Raw genomic sequence first — 25,151 nt, forward strand, 5'->3', positions numbered from 1 at the left:
TAATATCATAGGCTGACTGGCCGTCTTCGCTCAGAATCGTTTTTCGTATATAATGATATTATATCATTGAATTCAAATTTAAAACTATCCATTATACAATCCCTACTGTACAGCAGAACGACACCCACATATCCACTTTTTTCTTTTAAATTCAATTTCATTTTCATTAATCACTAAAAAAAAAAGCCACGCGTAAAACTACGTAATTTACTACCTACTTGTTTGATGTACCTATATGAATAAATCTAAACATACATCATACTAAGATATTCTGACATAAAATTTAAAAAAAAAAATATGGGAAAAAGATTTTAAGCATCAGAAATAATTAAACCTATTAAATCTGAAAAGAGTCTTGTCTTAAAAGCAGTATAGGTAGGTCGTAGGTAGTAGGTACCTACTATATATTGTATAACAGACTATGAATTCGTTCTTTGGACATAATAGTATGTAATAAAAATGGGCTTTATGGTACTGTAGAATTTTTAAATCCTTTGTGCGATACTGAAAAGAAAATTAATCTCGTTTCCTCTCAATTCTGGATTGATTAAGAGATCGCGTGTACCGTGCAACGCGTGTATGAGAACTAATAAAACCGTTATATAACACCATTTGCGGGAAAATAGTGTTTGCTGTTGTGATGTAAATTAATTAATAATTAATAACGATATAAAATAATGTTACTATTCAAGTATAATTAATTATTCGCCTTTTCATCAACACTATATCGATCGAATGTAATATAGCAACTAAGAATAATTTGTTCTGAGAAATTGGTAAGAATAATGGAACACCTACTTACACTTTTGTTACATGCAGTCGTATATATTTTGAAAAATAGTGATTACATAATTTATAACTTTCTGAGAAATCGCTAATAAATTACATTTCAGATTCTGACTGAAAAGTGGAATATTTTAGTCTTTACAACAATGTTATAGATCCTAATCTATATATTGATTTTACAATGATGGGTTGTTTTTTCTGTGCCTGACATCGTATTTTGAAACACTGAAAATGCTTAGATTTTCAACTTCAATATTTATGCTGGTCGAAAAGTGAATCTAGTTGTAGTACATTTACTGGTACTGGTCCAATTTTCTATTGACTAATTATGCTATGACTCACAAACACACAATCAAATTTTGGTTTGTTAGAAGCCTGTAGCTGTGATAAATTATAAAGAGGTATAAATATAATACAATTTGGGATTTCGATAAATACTTAATCTTAATTGCAAAATGATAAAGTATATTATAATACAATATTTACTGTATAGTCTGTAGATATCATATTAAACTATCATAAAATTATGGTAGATAAAATATTTACAGTAGATAGCATATTGGACGAGTACTCATTTACTTTTTTTTAAAATTGGGAATAACAAAAAAACATTTGGAAAACATTTTTGACAAAAACGATTTTCATATTATATTTTAATTAAAAAAAGAATAACCGTAGATACTTTAAATGTTTAAAAAATATTGATATTAGTATTTTATTTATATGGTATAAATGTATAATTTTAATAATATTTTGACTCTTTTAGAGTTATTTATAGACATTTCGATTTTTAGTATTTTTATCCCATAATTAGTGTAAAAAAATAAGATTTGCTAGGTCAAAAAGCTTAAAAATGCAACACAAAGTTCCTTCAAAAGTTGTTATTTCTAGAATTAAATAAAAAGTTGACCGTAATAATTTTATAAATACTTTTTATGAGCGTATAATTGGATATTTACACGTTTACATAAAAATTTATCATCAAACGATTTTCTTATTTTGCTGTAATTCAAAAATAATAAATCCTATCGACACATGACATTTTCACCATTTTTTATAAGTGGTAAAATATCGATAACATTTCAACTGGTGACCTACTTATAGATATTTTTAGTTTTTAATTTTTTTGTTTTGCTTATTTTTATAAATGTTGATAAAAGAAATTTAAATTCAAATGTTGAAAAAATTAGTCAAAATCATGAAAATTTGCTAATGATTTTGAAATTAAAAATCGTATAAACTGTTCAATTTATACAGCTAATGCATAACAAAAGGTTCTTTATAAATAATTCTTTCTGAAACTAACAATCAAAAAATATAGGTACTACCACAATATTGTGGTATAGTAATTTGAAGTTCTAATATGAACGAAATCAGATATTTAAGGAAAGAATAACAATTGAAATTTTTTTGTTGTACTTAATTCAAAAATACTTTTTGGGAGTATTTATATAATATAATATTGTATGCACACGATGATGACATTTTCAAAACATTTAGATTAATGTGATATTGGCTTATGCATAGATACGTCGAACATGTTCTATAACATAACTCTGTTATACGGTAGGGCGGTATTGACTTAAAAGTTTATAAAAATAATATTTTATAATAACAATATAATATATATAGCATATAATAGTATAACACCAATTAGTACATAGGTAGGTATAATAATAAATAAATGCAATGTTTTCGGCAAAAGTTAATTCAACATACTATATTTCTAATTTATAGTACAATAAATGACTATGCTAGCAATATAAATATATCTTAATATAGGTATACTTAGTAATATGGGCTGACATAATCACTCAGAATTGTTTTTTATGTGCAATGATTTATCATTGAATTCAAATTTAAACACTTACGACTTACATTACAGATATTACATCCTACTCAATGACGATATAGGTACACTCAGCACATTCGACAATCAATCGGTTACCTATCTTCCTCCCCCCTTTTATCATGTATTATATTTTTCTGTGAACCCATAATGGTAGAAGAAAGGCTTGAAAAGTTGTATTAGGTTTTTTTTGCATCTATTCGTTCAGATGGTAATTTCGATTTTATCGATAAGTACCTACTTTGATTAAGCGTGCATAAAAATTATATAGTAAAAGAATGTAATAATAAGCAAACATATTCAAAAAACATCTACCAGTACATTGACGTTATTATTTATTTCAGTTATTTCGATACCAAAAAATAAATTCGGTGGCTCTTTATATAATATATATTATTATATACTTAAAACAAATGTGCATTTAACAATTTTAAATAATCTAAACTCTAAATAGTAAATTCTTAATTGAAGAAATAGATTTAAAAAAAAACAATTTTCATTGTTTTTCAAAAAGGTACCATGAGCGCTATAGCCAAAATAAGAACACACGTGTAGTTTGGCACGTGTTCCTTAATCAATATTTTATTCAGTGTTTGCATTTGATTAAAACTCATGTTAAATATTATGTTGTGTTAAATTCGTGTATGCGTATTATTAATTAACTCGATTTCTTCACAAGGTATCGGTTATATAACAGTTACCTAATAAACATTTGGTTAACAATACATGTATTATATTAATGTTTACCATTAGAAAAATAAATGTTGCTACGTAGTTCGCTATAACCAGCTATAATCGATTATAGGTAGTTACCTATTGAAAAACGAATCTTTAGAATATTATTGTGTCGTATTTTTTAATACTTGTGATAATATTTTATAACTATTAATTACAATTCACAATAAATAGTAGGTACAAATACATACACAAAACAGCATTATTTAATATTTATAATAAATAAAAAAAAATTATTTGTATGTAAGTACAGCAATAATTTTCTGAATCCATTATCTGTGGGGCATGACAAAATATGGGGAATGTCAAAGACAAAAATAACACTAAGTTGTCTGTTTTTGTTTTCTACAAATGAAGTTTTTGATCTACAGCTTTATATTACGATTTTTTTAGGGTACTAATCACAGCATTAATGTTATGTTTTAGATCAAATGAACGGGTAACGAGTGTCCAAAACAATGAGGGGGCGGGGCCAGAGACCGATGGAGCCAGGGTAAGCGACGTATTTACGCGACCCAGCCCCCCCGCCCCCAACAACATGGATAAATCGGATCGCAGACGCAGGCCTTTTGCCTTTGACAAGGTAGGTACATATTTCATCAACATTAAATTTCAAATCACTGCAATAAGATGATTATTAAAATATACAAACTAATTTGTTTATAATGACAATATTTTGAAACGACAATTAATTTCAAAAAGCATTTCCTATAGATATTAGATACATAGTAGTATTATAGTACGTATAGTATATATTCTTATATCTACAATTTGTATTATAAATCATCTTTAAATCGGTATTAAAAACTAATTAGATAATCTATTTAGTCAAATAAATTATTTTTTACACATATTAGGCATATTATAGAGTATTGTTATTTGTACACAGTGCTTACCTCTACAGAAACATAACTAAAATTGTACGTATCTATATGTAGTAAAGGAGAACACTAAAAAATCGGGTTGCATTGAAATAAATATAATTTTATTTATGATTATATCATAAACTTCGATTTATGAATGGACTAACTCTAATTTGAAATATTAAACCGATGCAATTGCAGCCTATACTGCAGCAGGACGGGAATTTAATGACTACTCGACCCTAGACAGCTTTGTATAAATCATACAAATTACTGATTTCCTGGCCCCAGCTTTTATGTTCATTTTAACATAGGTCACTCAATAAACATAAGCTTAGAACACTACCTATATTATAGTACACTACTGCAGCCATCTATAATATACTTCAACCAGACGGGCATTTCGACGCTGCAGCGCGCCTAATGTTTTGAATAATCAATTAAAACGCACGATCGAAATTATTTGGGTTAATTGGTGTGAATTTACATTTTCAGATGGAGGGGCTGGTCAGAGAAATGAAAGATGAAGAGACTGGGGTGCGTGTAAAAAGTCAAAAGTTATTTCTCACTTCGATCCCTTCTGCTTTTGCCGGTACGTATATTACAATATCTGTAGTGATAAAGTGATACACACACACACACACACACACACACATTAATAAAATTATTTAACAAAATTTCAAATATAATTTGAATATATTTATCAATATAATTAATGCAAAATTAATGTAATCCTTATTAAAATGATATGAGGTATCATTTTTGGCTCAGTCCAACGTTTGTACCAAAATTATTATTTATTAATTTAAATTATGATTATTTACTGTCGAAGAAAAGAGCCCGGTCTATCCCTTGATTTATTATTCGAAGTTCGGCCCGGCCCGAAAAATTGTACAAAAAAAAGCCCAGGCTCGGTCCTTGATTTTATTTTAAAGGCCCGGCCTGGTTCAATGTCACTACGGATCGGGCTTTTTGAGGACCAGGTCGGACTGGCCCTGCCCTTGCAGGTCTTTAGTATCTATAGGCTACAATACGTGGCGGAAAGTGAATACTAGATATAACTAATTATTACCTAATAATTCAGAATTCTATACAAAAATCACTTAACATTTAATGAATCGTAATAAACTTTTAAACAAATATAAACTAGTATACGCATTAAGTACATGCACGCGCGTAATCCGCAGCTTACATAATAATATACTATTCTATATCGTTCGCCTCTTATAATAATCTGTTTTATTAGACGTATAGTACCCATGTAAAATACTTCAATAATCGAATCATACGGTTTATCATATTATACTATATTATATGTGTAATATATTTTATCACAAGCACGTTTAAACTATTCGGTACTAACTACTATAATATAGATAATATGATTTATCTGCTTATCCGTTCCATAATATTATAAAGAATATTGGTGTGTCAATTAATCTCAAACCCTTATTCTACATTTTTACTTGAAAGAAATATTATTGAATAATCTATATATTCAATTGACTCCTGAAAAAACTCCAGGTGCAGCTCGAAGCTAATGATTGTTTATTTATAAGCGTCCAAGACCAATGGATCAGGTAGATACCTAGTGTGTGTAACAAAGCCGCCATTCGTATAAATTACAGAGAAGAGCTATTGGTTTATGATGACGTGTGCATTATTTTTCCTTTTAGACTTATAAAAAATAAAACTCAAAAAGTTTTGTCTTTAAATAATAGATTTAAAATGAAACACATACGATATAGGTAGTCATTTGGACGGGTTCGATATAAAATGACGAAAAATAGAAAAACAAACAGCGTTGCTGGTTTTTACTAAAATCTTCACAACTTTTTGATAACACACGTTTTTGATTTTTGAACCGAGTAGTTGATTATTTTTTTCAAATTTTATATTTTAAAGATTTACTTATTAATTCCTTTGAAGTGTTCTAAGTTCTAACCAGCAATATACGTATTTGAGGTTTTCCATATATTTTCGATACTGCATGTTATAGGTATATGTAATATATTTATGTATAAAGATCTAATTTCCATATGCATAGTCAATTTATGTGGTAATAGTTTAACATGTCTTATGTGACACAAAAATTGACTATGCAACGGGCATAAGGATGTTAAACAATAAATTATTGTAGAAAAATCATAGAAAAATTGTTTAAAAAAAAAAATTAAAACACAAGCACCTTATAAACCAGATTTAACTATCAATTGACAGTTGTTATTGAGTTACTATAAAATTATATACATATTTTATATACTCACGCCTGATAGTTTTAAATGTTCGGGTCGTAGACTTATAAGTAATATAGTTTGTAACTTTTATAAAAAGAAAACATAACATTTTCAAACTTTTATATTCAACTCTAACACTGTCGTGTCTAGTTTTAAAAATAATTTATGTGTCCGTAATAATTAATCAAGTAATTGGCGAAAACGTTTCTAGAATTAAAATAAAATATTTATATATCGTTGAAAACAATTAAGTATACCTTACATTTTCAATCCAATAATACCACCACCATACGACATATTATTTACAGAAATCTAAAAAATGTAAGACACGTTTAATTTACAATTGTGATCATGATTTAAGATAAACTTCTTAGTTCGTGATTGTGATTAATAAATTGTGAAAAGTGGCGTTTAAGACACTATATTATTCTATAAGCGCTGTAATATCATAAAGTAAATTGATTGTTAATTTTTTTTAATAAGTAAACAGTAAACAAATGATTTCTATTAAATATTACATTTACTGCGTTTTATTCATTGCTATAAGTTATTAAAAATATATTTGTTAATATGTTTAGTTTTAAAAAGTTTTCTTCTGGAAACCTTAAGACTGATAAAATTACATCCAATTAAAATATTGTAAATAATTATGTATAATAATATTTGTATGAACTTTTTGGATTATTTTCATAAAGTAATTCATACACACAAAAAAAAAATATTTACTTTTTAGCTTTACTGTATTTCCAACTTTTTTTAAAATAAATTACATTTGTTTTGAGTTTTAAAAGGGAATATTATTAGACTTTTTCTGATTTTGAACTTTATGCGAGTTCATAACTTTTTCTATATACATATAATTATAAAACGGTCGATCGGATACGGAGAGGATTCACCAACATAACCGGGAAACCAAAACAGCTAAGTACACAATAGCTAAAAAAGCAAAAACAAAATAGCAAGTGTTTAAAACAGCTGGGTAATAAATATTATTATAAAATATAGGTAGGCACAAGCAAAAATTTAAAAATATCAACGACAAAGTACAAATACGACTTTAAAATTTCATTTAAAAGAGTGTTTATATAGCTATGAATATATTATAATATTCAAGTTAAAAATGTCAAAAATAAAATATTGATATTGAATATTGATACAAAAAAAGTAAACTTGCAATGATAAATTAAAAGATAAAATACCATTCAAATAGGTACACTATAATATTTCGTTGTATACTATTTTTGATGTTTATAAGCCATACCTAAAATGTTAAAGATGTTCACTATATGTATTACTCCAATTTTACCTCGGTTTTCTACTATTCTTGTTTGAAAACAATGTATTTTTCGGTTGACGACGCTTGTTGTGATTTCTTCAATATTTTTTCGATGGTTTTCGGTGTATTTATTACTTATTTAATTGTGCTTGAAGAAACTACTGGGGAAAAAATTCCCTTTTATTCAAAGTGCTGACTAAACGAACTGCTAATCGATACTACACGAGACTTTTGGATTTCTTCCACAGTTCTGATATAGATAAGAACACCGTTGTCAGAGCAAGACATTTTTCGCTTTGCACAATCCCACTGAATCTAAAACTCATAAACAAATGTTTGTCTAGAGATCAAAAAACTTCTGTAGATCTAAGTTTACAGAAAAAAAACAACTTTAGATTTTTGACATGGTTTCAGAACATCATAAAAAGGAAATTAGAAAAAGTTTTTAATTATAATATTAGGTTGAAATATGACTAAGGAATTTTTATAGTTTACGGTTGCAAAAGTAATTTAATAAAAGCAAAATAGTCTTATTAGTTTTTACCGTGTGTTTAATTCTTATAAATGATAATTAATTCGTGACAAAGAAATCGTATAGTGTAAAATTCGTAAAATAAATAGTTTCCATTTATACGTTTGGAAAGTTTGATATATGTATTCGTTCTATTTATTTTCATTTCCCAATGGAATTTATACTTCAAACGATTACTACGTTTAATAATGTTATTTAATACTGATGGTAATTTTGCAACGAACAATACAATTTTGTTATTCTTCGTATTTCTTACGGTCAATAAATCATTCTAATAAATCCACTTGAACTCATAACCTCGTTATTTGTTTAGTCCATCGCCGCATATTTGATTTAAATTTGTCATTGGGGTCATAAATACATTTTTTAACAACTATAATGTCAAAAAGAATATAATATATAAACCTATAATATTATGTATTTTATATGAAAATTATACTTAAATATAATTTAATACTTATACATTATGTCATGTTTAAGCCTAGTGGTGGTACCTATAGTAGGCAAGATCTATTCTGAGGATATTCGTCAACAACACTTCCAGCTTTCCATCTCCCTACCCATCCATCTTAGGCTACCTATTGTAATCTCTTCTATAACTATCTAAATTTTAAATGTTTTGATGACATACAGAAAATACATGTAAGGTAGCAAAAATGTAAATAATATTTATTATTTTGACTTAAACTTGACAATATACTTTTATCAACATGCATGATTAGGTATTAGGCAATTTCATAAAAACATTTGGTATATTGTAAAAATTAATCAATTAAATAGAAGTATCAGGCAATGGTTTTTAAGAATTAAGAAGTTCCTAATATGCAAATTTACACACATTTTTAAAAGTCCAAAATTAAATTTTAATGTTCTGTTATACAATTTTCTTTAAATGTTTAAATGTACTTAAAGTACAGAACACTCGACTTTTTCAAATGATTTTGTATACATGCACCTCATCGGATCTATCACATAATATATTATTTACATGCGACAGTGGAGTATTTGCGGACATGCGATATTTAAAATTAGTTTTTTGTCCGAGCTATACAATATTATTACAAGCTTGGAAAAATTGAGTAATATATTAATTTTAAAGAATAAGAACATTTTTCTTAGGAATTTAAGTGAATGGTTTTTATTTTAAAAATTACATTCTTTTTCGATTTCAAGTACATTATCAACAACACAAAAATATATTTCCAACAACATAACAATTTTCTCGACATCACATACAATGCTCAATAGCAGCGCCTTACATTATAAATACCCTGCTAGTAGAGTTTCCCCATAAATTAATTTTTTTGTTGTGTATATTTATGATTACATCGTGACTGTTGTATTCGTGAAATGCTCTTCAATAGATTATTCGTCGAAAATATTAATTCTGCGATGTCTTCGCTTATTAAATATCTAGGTACCTACCAAGCATTCCTTAAATTCTGAATATTAATTAATTTACAAGGATTCACGATTATATTTTTACGTATGCATGCGAGATGCGCGTACATAATAATATAAACTATTTTTATTGTTATATCATGAAAGATAATTTATTTATTGTTCGATCTGATAGTGGATTCGTATTAAAAGTTTGAATTTTCTTTTTAGGTTTTAGAACATTTATTGTTTAAGTTTACATTATATTTTGTTCTCAATTTAAACTTATTCAATTCCATTTATCAAATAGCATTAAAACGAACTCAAAATATTCATATTTGATAATTTTCCTATTGTCTTGTTATTTGTTAAAAGAAATTTAGGATTTTTAAACTTTAAATTTTCTAAATTGAAATATTACGTAGGGTTAACTATAAAAGTATCAAATACGAAAAATTATAGCAATAAAATAATCACCTTGATAAAGTTCTAAAAAAAAATAATAATACTATTTTGATGCAAAGAAATGATAATATATGCTTAAGTTAAATAGGTAAGAAAGTTCATAAACTTAATTATTAGTTGTTTTTTTTTAATTATACGTCCCACGATAGTCTAATATAATATTATCTAAGTTTTTCGGGTAAACAATTTCTGTACAGTTTGACTAATTAGAAAGTTTATAATGTTATGGGATCATCCTCTGAATATATCTAACTAAAAGTCAATTATTATTATGTAATTAAAATAATAATTTATTAATTAATGTATGAGCTATATGTGTCTACCTAAATATTGTACAATAAATACGTGTTTTTAATTAACTAAATCAATTATAGTGAATCATTAAACATGTATTATACATATTAAATATTATAGAAATACATAATATGCTTTAAAATATGTCATATAAGAATTTGTATGGTTTTATTGGCCATTTCAATTAGTCATTATAGAAATGTTCAACACCTGCTCAGAATAATAATTATAGACGTTCATAATTTTAAATCAAATTTCAAACAAAAAGTCATGATAATATAACAGCCTATAATTTATGATAATAAATAATAATAAATAAAATTTGGATAGGTAAGTACATACAAATTAGAGTCGTATTTATTGGTATGGTAAAAAAAAGTATGTATTTATCACTCAAATCATGCATATCTAGAGAACTGCTTTCAGTATCTCTTAGCAAGTATCACAAATACACAATGGTGACAAACCATTGACAACTGACAAATGACACAAATCATGATGTTATATCATGGCTTAAACGGATATAGAATCAATGAACTGTTATAAACTTATAAACGAAATTAAGTATTTTCTTCTCTTAATGATCTTCAAAAAATGCCAGTGTTTGCAGTTATTAATGCAAAATAAAAACATTTATTCGTTATATTAACTGAACTGCAAATTTTTTGACTGATTTTAACATTACTAATTATAGATTATAATATATCTATGATAATGCGAATACATTATTCCTTCAATTATTATTTAAATGAGTATATCATATTCGTATGTATTAATTAATTTAAAAAAAAATACTTCATAATAACATAAATCGTTAAAAATTGTTAATTGTTAATGCCGACTTCGCGATTTCGTTAGTAAAATTGATAATAATTCGTTAATAATGTCAAAAGCAATAAAGATTAAATAAAAGTAATGTATACCTACACTAATATTACAATAATAACAAACAATTATAAATAAGACTCAAGAGGCTTTAGATATCAAATGCGTTGTGTTTAAAATGTAAATAAGTATACGGTGGGCACACTGTTAATAATACGTGTTGTCATTTTAATTTTACTATAGATTAATATTATTGTTTAACATAAATTATAATTAATAATAAAACATATTAAATAAAAATAAGTTCACCTTATAACAAGTCTTATCTGTACAGTATACTTATGTCCATATACTAAGTATACGTCATTAGTCATTACTACATAGTATATACTATACATAGTACATACCCATTCGGCCATATTATATTGAAATAAATTGTACCTACATGAAATAAATTATGTATACAAGTCAATAACTTAGGGATGGTATCCTGTTATTCCAAACTTAATTTATATAATATAATATGTTTTCATTGGATTATTGACACCGGAAATGAATGCTTGAATAATAATTATTGGGTAACCTAATTATAATAATAATTATTACCCTAATATTAACCTAATTATTAGGTTTTTAAAGTTCATGAAGTAATGATGTGGAATTGAAAAGTTGTTGGTAAATGTAAAAATGATACGCACATAACTAGCAGTAAGAATTGACTTGTTGTGAAATTTAATTTATTTATTTATTGACAAAGTGATCTAATGTAGGTATACTATACTATAGTTATTCTATATGAAATGTAATTAAAACTTGGTTCAACGTAATTTTAAGTCATTAAAATCAAACTTAAATTCTACCCATAAACTATAAACAACAACAAATTGAATGCAATAATTAAAAAGATGGGTAAGTGGATGACGCTCTGCTATACAGTAGGTAGCAGTGGGTCACTTTAATGGATGGTGTTAAATTTGAATTCAATTATATAATATCATTGAATTCAAATTGAATGCAATAATTAAAAAGATGGGTAAGTGGATGACGCTCTGCTATACAGTAGGTAGCAGTGGGTCACTTTAATGGATGGTGTTAAATTTGAATTCAATGATATAATATCATTGTATAAGAAAAACGATTCTGAGCGAAAACGGTCAATCAGCCAATGATATTTCTAAGTATATTTGATGATATTAAAGTGAATAAAGTAATGTATATTTATAACATTTTTACGTGGAATCTTGTTTAACATTTTTAATCCTTAGCTATAATAAATTTGAACATTTTATACATTTTTAACTACAAAATAATTATTAAATTTTGAATTTGATAAATTTTGTCAATATTCGAACTTTAAATGCTTATAAAAAAAATTGTGCTAATGTATTTTTATAATTCTTCAACTGCTATAATGACAATATATCAGGAGCCTTGCATTAAATTGTCACGCTTTTTTAGCCAACAAATAAAATTTTATTGATATTTATAGAAAAAAAAAACTAAAAAAAAATGGAAACTGAAAATGTTCTTAAACAGCTCAAAACCCCCAAAGTACCAACTAGATTCACTTTCCTATCAGAAAAGATACTGTTGAAGAAAATCCAAGCAATTTTACTGTCCTAAAAGGTGATGACATTAACTAAATTGAAAAAAAAAATTAAAAAAAAAACACACATCATTGTAAAATCAATACATTCATAGCTCCGCTCATAATCTTAAATGAACCTACACATTTTTTAAATATTAAATGCTAATAAATCATTTATTAGTTATAACTTATAACTAAATTAAATAAATCTAGTTGGTAATTTTTGAAAATATTGAATGCTTTTTAAAATAATCGAAAAAACAAAAAAAATTAGATAAAACGGGAAACTTTAATCCAGTTTTTTTTTTGACAAAACTCTTGATTTCAAAATCAAGAATATGTGCAAAATAGTTTGTTGTTATGAATTGACAACATTTTTAATTTAAAGTTCTTGTGACCTCAAATTTGGTATGTTGCGCGTGGGTTAGAGAGAGAAAACAAAATATAGTGTGCTGACATCCCAAGAAAAATCAATTTTATTATGTTATTCTGTTATTTTTAATATTAGAGTAAATCGGCCTATTATGAAATATAAAAGCAAGAATATTAGCCAGGACCCACTTAAGTTTTTTATTTTTTAAATAAAAAGCAAGTTATGAGCACTTAAATATATATATTTATATATAGGTACCTATATAAGCATAAATGTAAAATTTTAAAATGCTCATAATTTGCTTCAAAATTAAAACAGATACTATTCATACCTTTAAATTTGATAATATTGGTCAATTTAATCGAATATTAAAAATGACTCAATGACGATATTCGCTCGACGAATACATAGCGATTTCCCCGATTTTCAATAATGCCTTTTATTTTTTTTCTAAAGAAAGGTTTTTTTTTAAAATTAATTTTACTTACACAGATCGATGGTTTGAAACTATATTATACAAATAAATAATAATTGATACACGAATGCGCAAAATCAAAAGAATTTGTAACTGTAAAAAATGCAATTGATGATTTTGTAGCGTCTGCAGCTCATGCTTAGTACTTATACTAGTTTATACTTCATATACCTACAGAAAACTTAACTATATTTTAACCAATCAGACGAAAATAATCTTTGAGTAGACGACACGAAATGTGTTGTAATTCATTGTTATTTCACTTTTCCTTTGTGTTAAGCCACTCTAGGAAAATCAATATCGGTTGGCAACCCTTCGTTTCGAAACAAATTCCCTAAGCACAAATTTCACCGGCCGGAAGAACCACTTTAACACGCTGAAACTTTTACTTTGGGATTGGAAGTAGCGTGAGAGGAGAGAAGCGGGAACACCTTAATTGAACGTATATTGACTTTATATGTCTACGAGTACCTAACGGGCTTTTATAAAAGAAAGACTTCTTGAAAAAAAGTAAAAACTTTATATATACGTCTACAAAAATACAATATAATGATTACCAATCTAAACTAAGCATTTCTTGAGCATAGTTTCACCGAGTCGAAACCATTACATGTTTTAAATGTGAATATCGTCATTACGTTATACAATATAGTACAATATAATATACAGTTAAATCAATTCAATCATATCGATGATGAGCTAAAATCCGGTATATGGCGGTAGGTGTATTGAATTCCAACGTTTAGATTAAACCTAATTTCTTTGTATTATTTTTTAATGATATTAAACATAGATATATGGAATTTATTTTAAATGCTGTTATGATTGTAGATTATTATTGCTGTACTAGAGAATTATTATAATTTATGTAATATAGAATTATATTTCAACTTTCAATATAGCTAAACTAGAAATAAAATAAAAAATTCGTTCAGAATGTTTCTTAACATGTTCTTAGAATGGTCAACTTAGCACACTTATTTACGTAAATATTTCAAATTAATAAATAATATATTATTAATTAATCAAGTTTGTACAAACAGTGATGCAATTTTACACAGCAGGTGGGTAGATACTATATGAATATAAATATTATAATCGTTATCAGGCGGGTGTGTATTATAGGAGAAACAGATATGGTAAAACTACGACCTGTACAAAATATAAATTTATTAGATATTTTAATTTTAAATCGATTGAGTTGAATTTAAGATGATAAAATGTAATTAAAGTAATAACCATGTATGTTTGGTTGTATGGAATAACTTTTAAGACGCGTTAACCGAATATATAATTCAATTCAAAACACGTACTTAACAACAAAAGCTCAGTTTACGGATGTCGGTTCTATAATATGGGTACAAGAGACTTTTAAATATTTCGGTCGAATACGTGTCGAGATGAAGAGCAAACAATCCTTATACTATCGATATATTATTATGAGGTTAATTTAAAATTTAAAATCTAAAGTAGGTATTTTTCACGTGATAAAACAATATCCTATTATTAAAATTAATGTTACATATTTTAGTGTATATAACGTGAGCAATGCCCATTAAGTTTCAGTTTTCGTGTTTAAAATCCAAACTAGGAACGATACGTTTTAAATATGTATCTATATTTTATAATCAACAAAAAAGTTAAGGTATATAATATAGATAAAACCATATCAAAACGGATAACACTTAGGTACCTACTCATAACTATTAAACTTATACTATATTGTATAACTAATATACTTTTTTTGTAACTATAATAATTTGGATTGTGATTTGTGATAAAGTTGTGTAAACGTTTGTAAAAAAAAATCTTTGTTGCTATAATGAAAGCGTAAACTTATAAAACTGTATGAAAACTTAAAGGATATAATATATTTTTTAGTTTCATCATCAATCAGAATATTTTTTAACACATCATAACATGCCTTTATGAGTTAGAAAACTACATTATATGCTCAGATTTAATATAATACAAATATACAATTTGATAATAAATTCATTTAAATGAATATTTTATGTAAATAATTTATTTAACATGATACCTATAACCATAAACCTTTATTACACTGTTTCAGGTTATAACATAATTGAATGGCTAATGGACCGTTTAACTGTCGACGAAACTGGTGAGTTTGAATTATTAAAATGGTTTCAATAAAATAATTTCTGCAAAAATAAAAAGCATAAAAATGTACATAGTAGGTATATTAGTATAATTGTATAAATTATATGTATTTATAAAAAGTGTACAAAATATTCGTCTTTGGTTATAACAAAAAATAATGAGCAAAAAAAACAAAATTGAAAACCACAAGTAAATAGAATCAATTGTTTAATGATTTTTTCAAAACGTTTAATTGATGAATAAGAATTTGAACCAAATACATGAATATTTAGAAGAAAAAAAAATAACAAAAATGTTTTGTTCATTATTAATATAGTTTTTCCATTGTACGTAATATTATGAAAATAATAATTCCATAAATATAAGCTATATAAATGAATTTTCTAAGTTAAATTTGGTTCACCATTATATTTTATTGGTTTTACTATTAAATAACCAAAATATGCAAACAACAATTTATTTCTAATCATGTTTTATTAAAAAAATTGAAAGTACGTACAAAAATTGTTTACTTTATGCAATCGAAATATAGTTGATTAAATACATAGTTTAATAATATTGATTGGAATTTGGAGAACAACTTCTTAGTTTTAGACGATTTAATATTGAAAATAAATACCGATAAAAAAAAAGGTTAAAATATAATTTTTACATTATTATAGTAGAGCTAAAAAACGTTTAATTCAGTAAATTTATTACCTACACATATATATGTTTTTAGTATTTATGGGAATGAATAATGTGACTGCTTTCAAATCAAAATCAGCCAAACTTTTTCTAGTTTGTTTAAAAAAAGACTTATATTCTTAGATTTGTTTTTTTTCTCATATCAGTATTTCAAATATATTTTTCCAAAGTTAAGTTTTAATCATAAAATACATTTCGATATATTGATAAAACATAACTATTTACAAAGTAGAAGGTACGTAGTACCCTTTAATAGTATTTCGGTGAATAATTAAACTATTGATTCCTTCTTACTAAATAAAATCTCAGAGGTAGCTTAATATAATGACTTGTTCTTCAATACTTCACTGTAAACATAAAACACAGTGTAAACAAAGTATAACTTTGATAACATTTTAAAATCGCAACCACTTCACGGTACAATTTCAAAGAAATGCAATCCTCTTATATTATTTACTTTTGGACTTTCAGTATACGTTTTTATATTTTACTATTTATTATTATATAGATCTATACATTATTTATGAAAATAAAAATGAACGTTCAAACGTACAATAAGTCCGAAAACGTAAACAAAACATTTTCATTGAAATAAATTATGCATCAACGTTGCTTTTAAATGGAAATCTGAAAATAATGTACTTTATCATACGAGTTTTATGAGTCGAGAAAAAAATGTAAATAGGTATAGTTAAACAGTATATATGGTACAGATAGTAATATTATGCATCGTTATTATACATTATACGTTTGTATATTATGTATATGTATATTCAAATGTTATGTTCAGAGTCCAAAAATATGTAAAACAAAATTGGTCGCTCATCGTACAACAGACAGCTCTTACATTATTATTATTATTATTATTATTTCTACCAATCAGATTTAATAAACGTTTCTATAAATGTCTATTGTAATATGTATTATATTATACGCTGCGCCGCCGTATCTCTAATTACGCATATTTTCTGTTCACAATATGGGTGTATCTATATTATACTACCATACGTAAAGTATGTGATATCAATAAAACGAGATTGCAAAGCATATTCTCTACACACTATTCTACCGTACCTATTTTATAACGTTTTAACAGGGCACTAACTTCACATTGTAATGTTTGACTTTATCGAACATGTAATTAAACGATAAGCAGAACTTTCTAGAACTGTATTTTTTTTCTTCCGGGCACATCCTGCAAACGTAAGAAAAATATGTGATAGGTTTTTATTTTGCGTAAATCTATTTAATGGGTTATGGTCTCACGATTTAGAACATTTTATCACCTATGTGTATGGCTATATAGGTCTGTAGAAGTTGAATTATGTAACGTAGCGGTGCTCAAATACAATATCGTATCAATATTACCTACCTACCTATATAATACTGACACAAAGCGCCGAGCAATAAACAACCCTAGCACTATTCTTCCCGTTCGTCGTTTTCAGGAATGTTATATTGAAGAGGATTACTTTTATGGCTGCAAGTTTCATTTCTATAGAGCGACGTCGACTAATGCAGTAATGTGTATGATATACCAACCTATCCAAACAGAATAATATAGGTTGCTATACTGATGCCTAAATCGTGAACTTACATAAGTATTAGATATATTACAAATTCTTAACAGCGAATCCAAGTTAATTGTAAATAAATAAAAAGTATGCGTAATATAATATAATCGATGAATTAATAAATGTAAATGCTATAAAAGGATTTACGTCCATATAATTAATAAATTTCGAAAATAGATCATATAAGTACCTATACTATTTATCTAGGTAATGAAATACTATTACCTATTAAAATCGAAAAAAATGTTCGATTCAGTGTTATTTATTATCTAATCTGTTGAAAATTAAATTTAAAAATTAAGAAACCGCATGTAATGTATGTGATAAATCATTGCACACAAAAAACGATTCTAAATAAAGATAATTTGTCTTACTGATATATTTATACATTGATATTAGGTATCTAATGTAATTTATTTTACTATTAGTACCTAATATAGTTGTTGAATTAATTTTTTCTGAAAACATTTCATTTGCAAATGTAATTGTGTGTATAAAATATTATAATAATATACATTAAAAGTTTCAAGTACCAATAAATAATGCTTTGAAATTATAACAAAATAACTAAAACTGTTATTAATTATTTAAATATCTAATTTCGTCCAAATTTGAACATTGAACTTATAATGTGTTTGAAAAAAAAACTATGTTAATATTTGTTTTTGGGTTACAGTATGAACTACTTATGAGAAACCTTGTAATAAATGTTCAATCCTTAACTATACATTTTATTTGTATAATTACTTTACTGAACATTTTCATACTAATAATGCGTTATTTTTCACGGTATATTTACATCCAAAAAAACCAAAATCATATAACAAATAGCAGGTAATTTCACTTACTATGTGGGTCAAAACAATAATTTATTTGAACTGAGTAAATCGATTAAGAGCACAAAATAATTACCTAATACGACAAAAAAATTACATTTCAAATAAAATTTCCCCCCTTATTGGTTTTATTATTTTTGAATCACCATTATTGGGACGTTTTTAGTAATTATAGAATTTCAGCGGAGCAATTAATGTATTGATTGTATATTGATTTATGGTTTTTTTTATTTGTGACTGTTTTCACAAAATAATGCTTTGATTTTCAACTTTAGTAACTTTCCTGGCGGAAAAGTGAATATAGTTGGTACATTCAGGAGGACAAAATTGAAAATTCTCAGTAGTTTTTTTAAGGCAACGGGGGAAAAAAATTATGGAAAAACGGAAATTTTTACACAAAATATCAGTTCAACAAAATCTATTTTGTTTATTAGTGAAACTCAAAAACAAATAAGTAACCGTAGATACTTGAAATTTTCTCGCACTCAGCGAGGGTTTAGGTTATAATATATTCATTATCGCATTGGAAAATAGATTTTAAACGGAGCTTAGAACGTATAATATTATTTCCAGTCGTTGGACGATAAAATAATTACGTTCTAAAGTGCAGTCTGCAGTGCAAATTCGCGACAAATTTATAATACGATGTATATGGACGAGGCTGTCATAAAACATTTTTATATTACTAGAAAAAAGTATTTTAAGAAGAAAAAATAATAGTAAATAAAATCTATAGTAAAAATAATATACCTAATATATATAATTAGCTCTTCACTCGGAGTGTACTGCAAAATGTGTAGGACGAGGTATACATATTGTGAGTGATAAACTAACAAGTAATAACTGATCCATTTCACCAACAATTTTAATAAAGTTTTTTTCCATTTTATGCCACTATAATAATAAATAAAATATAAATATTATTTTAATTATGACTAAGTATATAAAAGTGGAAAATGAATTCACCATTTCTGCCGAGATAAGAGCTTATGTAAATACGTATATATTTGTTTTAATTTTAAAACGTACACAGTACACCGGTGTAATGTAAAGTATGCACAAACCAAGTATAATATTATTATATATATATATTAACATTAATTTACATTATTATAATTTATTTACATAATCGACCGCGTATTATAATACGTCTTTATAGTGATTATAGTGACCTCTGAACAGGCCTATATGCATTTTCTTTTCATTGATATATATTAACTTTTTGCTGCAGTATATTGTGATCCCCATCAATATAATGACGTACCTAAGACAGTTTTTGTGTACAGGAATAAAGAAAACAAGTAGGTAGTTAATATTTTTTTGTGGAAATTGAGTTTGAATAACGTTTTTAATACCACTTCATAATATAAAATATGACCCCTTTTCAAATATTGTCCTATTATAGCAGTAATATATTATTCAACATTTTAGTAAGTTAAAGTTTCATCGAAGCACAACTTTAAACAAGTTATCTACATCATAAATTATACTTAAAATGTTTTGAAATTCTGAAGATGACTTCTTGACGCATGTTAGTAAAATATTACAGAAAGACGTAATAAAAGGAAATTCGTGTTTTTTTATTACAGAAGCGGTCCATATAGCCAATATGTTATGTCAATACGGATACTTCTTTCCCGTAAACGACTCAAAAACTCTTACTCTAAAAGATGACAGTTCTCTGTACAGGTTCCAAGTAAGATAAATAATATCTATTGCATATTATACCATCGACACACCGTTCAACGTCCAATGTTAATAGTGGCGTTCAAAAAATAGTTGTGACAACGTTATTGTTTTCCAGATTCCGTATTATTGGCCATGTTCACAAAAGAATCCTGATAACGTAGAATATGCGATATACCTATCAAAAAGACTGCTGAGAAACAAGCAACGACATGCCTTGGAAGACTACGAAATGGTAAGCACCAGTATCACCTAACTTAGTTAATTAAAACAATCATGAATTAACTTTAAAAATGTATCAAGGTCTGAACTTTTAAGCACAGTGCACTGTGTAATCGATAGTTTTGAAAAATTCAACTAAAATAAAAATAAAACCTCTTTATTTTTTCTTTGTATACAAAAACAGTCCTTTATACGTACGAAATCAAAAATATTGAACATTTAAACAACGTTAAATTCAATAGCTTTTTTTTTTTTTTAATCCAGGACTCATTGAACAGTCTGAAAAAAAATCTACAAAACAAATGGGAATTCATCACGATGCAGGCTGAAGAACAAGTAAAAATGAAGTGTTTTTATCTATTTAAAGTAATTAATCTTGATGACAAGACGTCAACTGTACGTGGATCGATTATTTTAGGTGCGATTGAGCAAAGATAGGAAAAAAGGTGAAAAAATAGTGACTGATAGTCAAGAAAGGGCGTTTTGGAGAGTACATCGTCCTCCTCCAGGATGTGTCAGCGTTATGGAACAAATACCAATAAAGATAGGTGGCAGTTTTTCAACCAAAAAGAAAAGAAGTTCTGAAGATCTCCGGAGAGAAGTAAATAAAATACAAATATATCTTAATCAAATAGTGCGAAATAATTACATTCTTATAATTTATTATAAACCATTCCACACCTGTCCATTAAAAATACAAATTTAAATATTAAAAATCAATATTGTGTGGCGTAATATTATATACATAGAAATAAACCGATAACTAACAATCGTATATCTACTTTAACTGATACATGATACCATATTATAATTTATAACTGAAAATAGTAAAATATTTTATACTGTTGAGATATGCACAGTTAACTTTCGGTACAAACGATTTAAAACGTCTGCTATATTGAAAAGATTTTCAACAAAGCCCCGTGTGTCTGTGTCCCATTTCCTTTAAACTGGAGCTATGTTCGGTTGAGTATAACTGATCAAATCCTGATAGACTGCATCAAAATATGTAAGCCATGACCGACAAATGTGAAACAAACTGCAAACGTTTAACGATGCAATTCTATAAGGAATATCAATATTTTTTTTATAGGTTGAACTGCTAAGAAATTGTATAGGGAGAACAAGAGTTAAAACATCAGTAGCTTTGGACGGCCTAGTTTCCTTTGGAGAGACATATAACGAGTACGACCCATTAATCACAGGTGCTCAGCCATCGAACCCTTGGGTGACGGACGATCCAACATTTTGGACGTTCAATTGCCCAATGTGAGTTTATATACTATGATATATTATAATATTTATAATGTAGTTGCAAAAAACAAAAATAAATTATCGGAATTTGCACGTGCGCGAGTAATTTTAATATGTCGAGACGTGTACATGTTTCAGGGTGGAAGCCATAACCGAAAAGCGCATAAAACGTTGGGCTCTATCAATGGAAGATTTAGTGTCCGATGCAACAGGTAAATGGCTATTATTATTATTGTTATATTATGAGGGTTTACAAAGGTATGCGCTTTTGGTCAAACGACGAGGTATGAGTATAATCGTTAATTTAACTCAAAGTTTTATACTGTCAATCTTGTTAATCGTATTCAATATTCAATATTATAATATACAATAACATTCATAACATAAATAACATGCATATTACATACCTTGTAGAAATCGGAAAATATCTCTCTGTCGCAAAGTGCGTTGCTCTAGTCAATTACATTATTATTCATATTGAACAGGTCTCTACGAGTTCACAAATTATCTCCGGAAGGAATACAGTCACGAAAATATTAGGTTTTGGTTGGCGGTCAATGATTTGAAACGGAGCTGTCAGTCACAAATCCTGCAAAGAGTCAGAGAAATATATGAGTAAGTGTGAGATTCAAAAGGAAGATTTATTGTTGGTGCTACAATTATATAATTACAATGATTATTATTTACGCTGTTGAACTATTTCCAACGTAGTAAAACTCCGATTTAAAACGCAATTATACACACAGTTATCAATTGATAATATGATGAAGATCTATATTCAATTGATATATCAATTTGATATTTAAATTCGACAGATCTTCGTGATATATGCCTTGTATCTATACATCATACATGCAGTTGTTATGTACTTAAGTAATACTTTTCAATGGTATATAAAAAAAATGTAATTAATTAATTAAAATCTATATTATATTATGTAGGTCTAATTATATTAAATAATTATTTTTTTAATAAGACAATGTGTTACATTTCAGTAATACCTATTATTTGTTTGAAATGTCAACCTAATAATGTGCTTACGCATATTTGAAGGTAATCATATTATCATCATCGTTGTACAATATAACACATTAACACATTTCAACATGTTCGACAGTTAATTTGAAATTACAAAATTATTACTAGGTAATATAAAATAAAATGAAATGAACCACCCTAAAGTACAATTTAAAGTAGCCAAGTAGGTATACAATGTCTATAAATGTACTAAAAATACAATTTAAATGTACCTACGTGCTTATATGGTTATTTAGGAATAAAAGTATTCGAAGCCATTAAACGTATTTGAATAGTTTTATACTCAAATATTTTACAGCCATGACTAAGTAAAATATAATACGCACGTCACCCACCTACACATGTCTATATCAGTATCGCATGTTTTCAGTGAGTTTCTAGCGCCCGGTGCTCCATGTGAAATCAATATCGACGGCAAGACGATGGAAAGAACGCATAAAGAAATGAAAGTCCCGTCGAGATTTACGTTCGACGGTGCTGCGGAACACGTGTATACATTACTCTTGAAAAAAGACTGTTATCCTAGGTTCATAAGGTCGGAGCATTACAAAAACCTGCTCGCTAATGGAGTCCAGCCCTCGGCCAGACGAAGGTACCTGCCTATAATATATACAAAGATGTATTAAATATATAATTCGATTCACTCTGACACTCTGTCGTTAGGCTGTACAGCAGAACCTGTAGGCATGATTTTAAATACTACCGCCGGAAATCGGCAGCGTGTTATATAATATTATTATTTGTGTTATGTGTATTCGTACGTCGATACATAGGTACGTATATTTCAACCGGCGATTTGCCTTGATTAAACAAAATGTTTTGGTATTTTACCGGGAACGAAATTTTTAATAACACAAATCTATAGAAAACGATGATCGGATAAATACAAATTCTATGAGTTTTAAAAGGTTGTCAAACTATACATTGGTGTTGGTTCGTTTAGATTTTTCGGGCTGGTCGGCGGCGCTGCCAACAAAAAGGTAGATTGCAAAGATCGCATAAGAAGCACTGCAGGATGTTCAAGCACACAGGGTACGTCATCGTCGTCGGTCTTGCAAGCGAATCAGTCGTCGTCATGTAGCAGCGCAAAGCGAAGAGGCAGCGACAGGAGCCTGACCAGCTCACCACACGAGCTTCCAATAAATTCTGTTAAAGTCTCGCAATCCCATAGTCAATCTAACCTCAGTGACATACCCTATAGGTAAGTCAACAAAAACAACACATACAATATACCTACATACATATACAACATGAATGTATACTATACCTATAATGTATATTTACATATATATTATATACTATTTATTACTATATGTATATGAGTTTTGACGTCTATAAACATACACGACAAAAACCACAGTTATCAAAACTCAGTTTATGAATGTTACTTATTCGATATTCCTAGGTAGAGAATAAGGTTCTCGCACGCACGAGAATTCGAAAATAATAACTATACTATCAGGCACGTACACAAAAAAAAATATTTTGGGGTGGACTGTGTCTGGGTCTGGACTGTACATATTTTTACATATTAATATTATTAACCATATTAAAACAATTCGAGAAGGGTGGGGGAGGGGTCGAATCCAACCATTCAACCTGTGTACGTTATAATATTATATTATACACATATTATTTACTAGCTGCTATATAGCGTTACGTAGCCCTTATACATATGATTGGACAAATAATATGATCGTAGATTAAAAAACTATATAATAATATGTTTACTATACCACGTTTACTTAGATCAAGCAAATTATTGTTTGATGTCTGTAAATATTCCAATATTCAGTATTCACTGAAATCTGAAGTTTTTTTCAACTATAGGTTATAACCTATATTTGGACATCCAATCGATACAACAATAACCATCTATAACATTATTATTATCTACATTCAAATTTTAGGTCTAAAAACACTTCACTAGTGAACAACTATAATTGATGACAGGTCTATACTCTGTAACAGCAGCTTGTATAACTTGAATTGGGCGTGTTGGATAACAAACATTGGAGTGGCTTGTGTACTCTTAACAAATCAATTATTTTA

General features: G+C 27.3%; 2 protein-coding genes across 3 annotated transcripts in view; one reads left to right on the forward strand and one right to left on the reverse strand.

Annotated features, from left to right (window-relative positions):
- LOC107884068 overlaps nt 1–22,565 on the reverse strand; it is a 126,045-nt gene extending 103,480 nt beyond the window's left edge. Inside the window, exon 1 of the mRNA XM_029487652.1 lies at nt 22,469–22,565. The gene's annotated coding sequence lies outside the window, so the exon portion shown is untranslated. The remainder of the gene's footprint in view (nt 1–22,468) is intronic.
- LOC100166269 (regulator of G-protein signaling 11) overlaps nt 1–25,151 on the forward strand; it is a 48,014-nt gene that overhangs the window by 14,698 nt on the left and 8,165 nt on the right. For both annotated transcript variants that reach the window (XM_003246448.4, XM_001943731.5), the window contains exons 2-13: nt 3,797–3,953; nt 4,729–4,825; nt 15,753–15,803; nt 20,489–20,595; nt 20,704–20,820; nt 21,072–21,143; nt 21,226–21,408; nt 21,901–22,076; nt 22,200–22,273; nt 22,547–22,676; nt 23,470–23,691; nt 24,043–24,300. In XM_003246448.4, coding sequence (XP_003246496.1) covers nt 3,909–3,953; nt 4,729–4,825; nt 15,753–15,803; nt 20,489–20,595; nt 20,704–20,820; nt 21,072–21,143; nt 21,226–21,408; nt 21,901–22,076; nt 22,200–22,273; nt 22,547–22,676; nt 23,470–23,691; nt 24,043–24,300 — 1,532 coding nt within the window. In that variant the 5' untranslated portion in view covers nt 3,797–3,908. The remainder of the gene's footprint in view (nt 1–3,796; nt 3,954–4,728; nt 4,826–15,752; nt 15,804–20,488; nt 20,596–20,703; nt 20,821–21,071; nt 21,144–21,225; nt 21,409–21,900; nt 22,077–22,199; nt 22,274–22,546; nt 22,677–23,469; nt 23,692–24,042; nt 24,301–25,151) is intronic.

Source organism: Acyrthosiphon pisum, chromosome A1 (assembly GCF_005508785.2).
Source record: "Acyrthosiphon pisum isolate AL4f chromosome A1, pea_aphid_22Mar2018_4r6ur, whole genome shotgun sequence".
Classification (NCBI taxonomy): Eukaryota; Metazoa; Arthropoda; class Insecta; order Hemiptera; family Aphididae; genus Acyrthosiphon; species Acyrthosiphon pisum.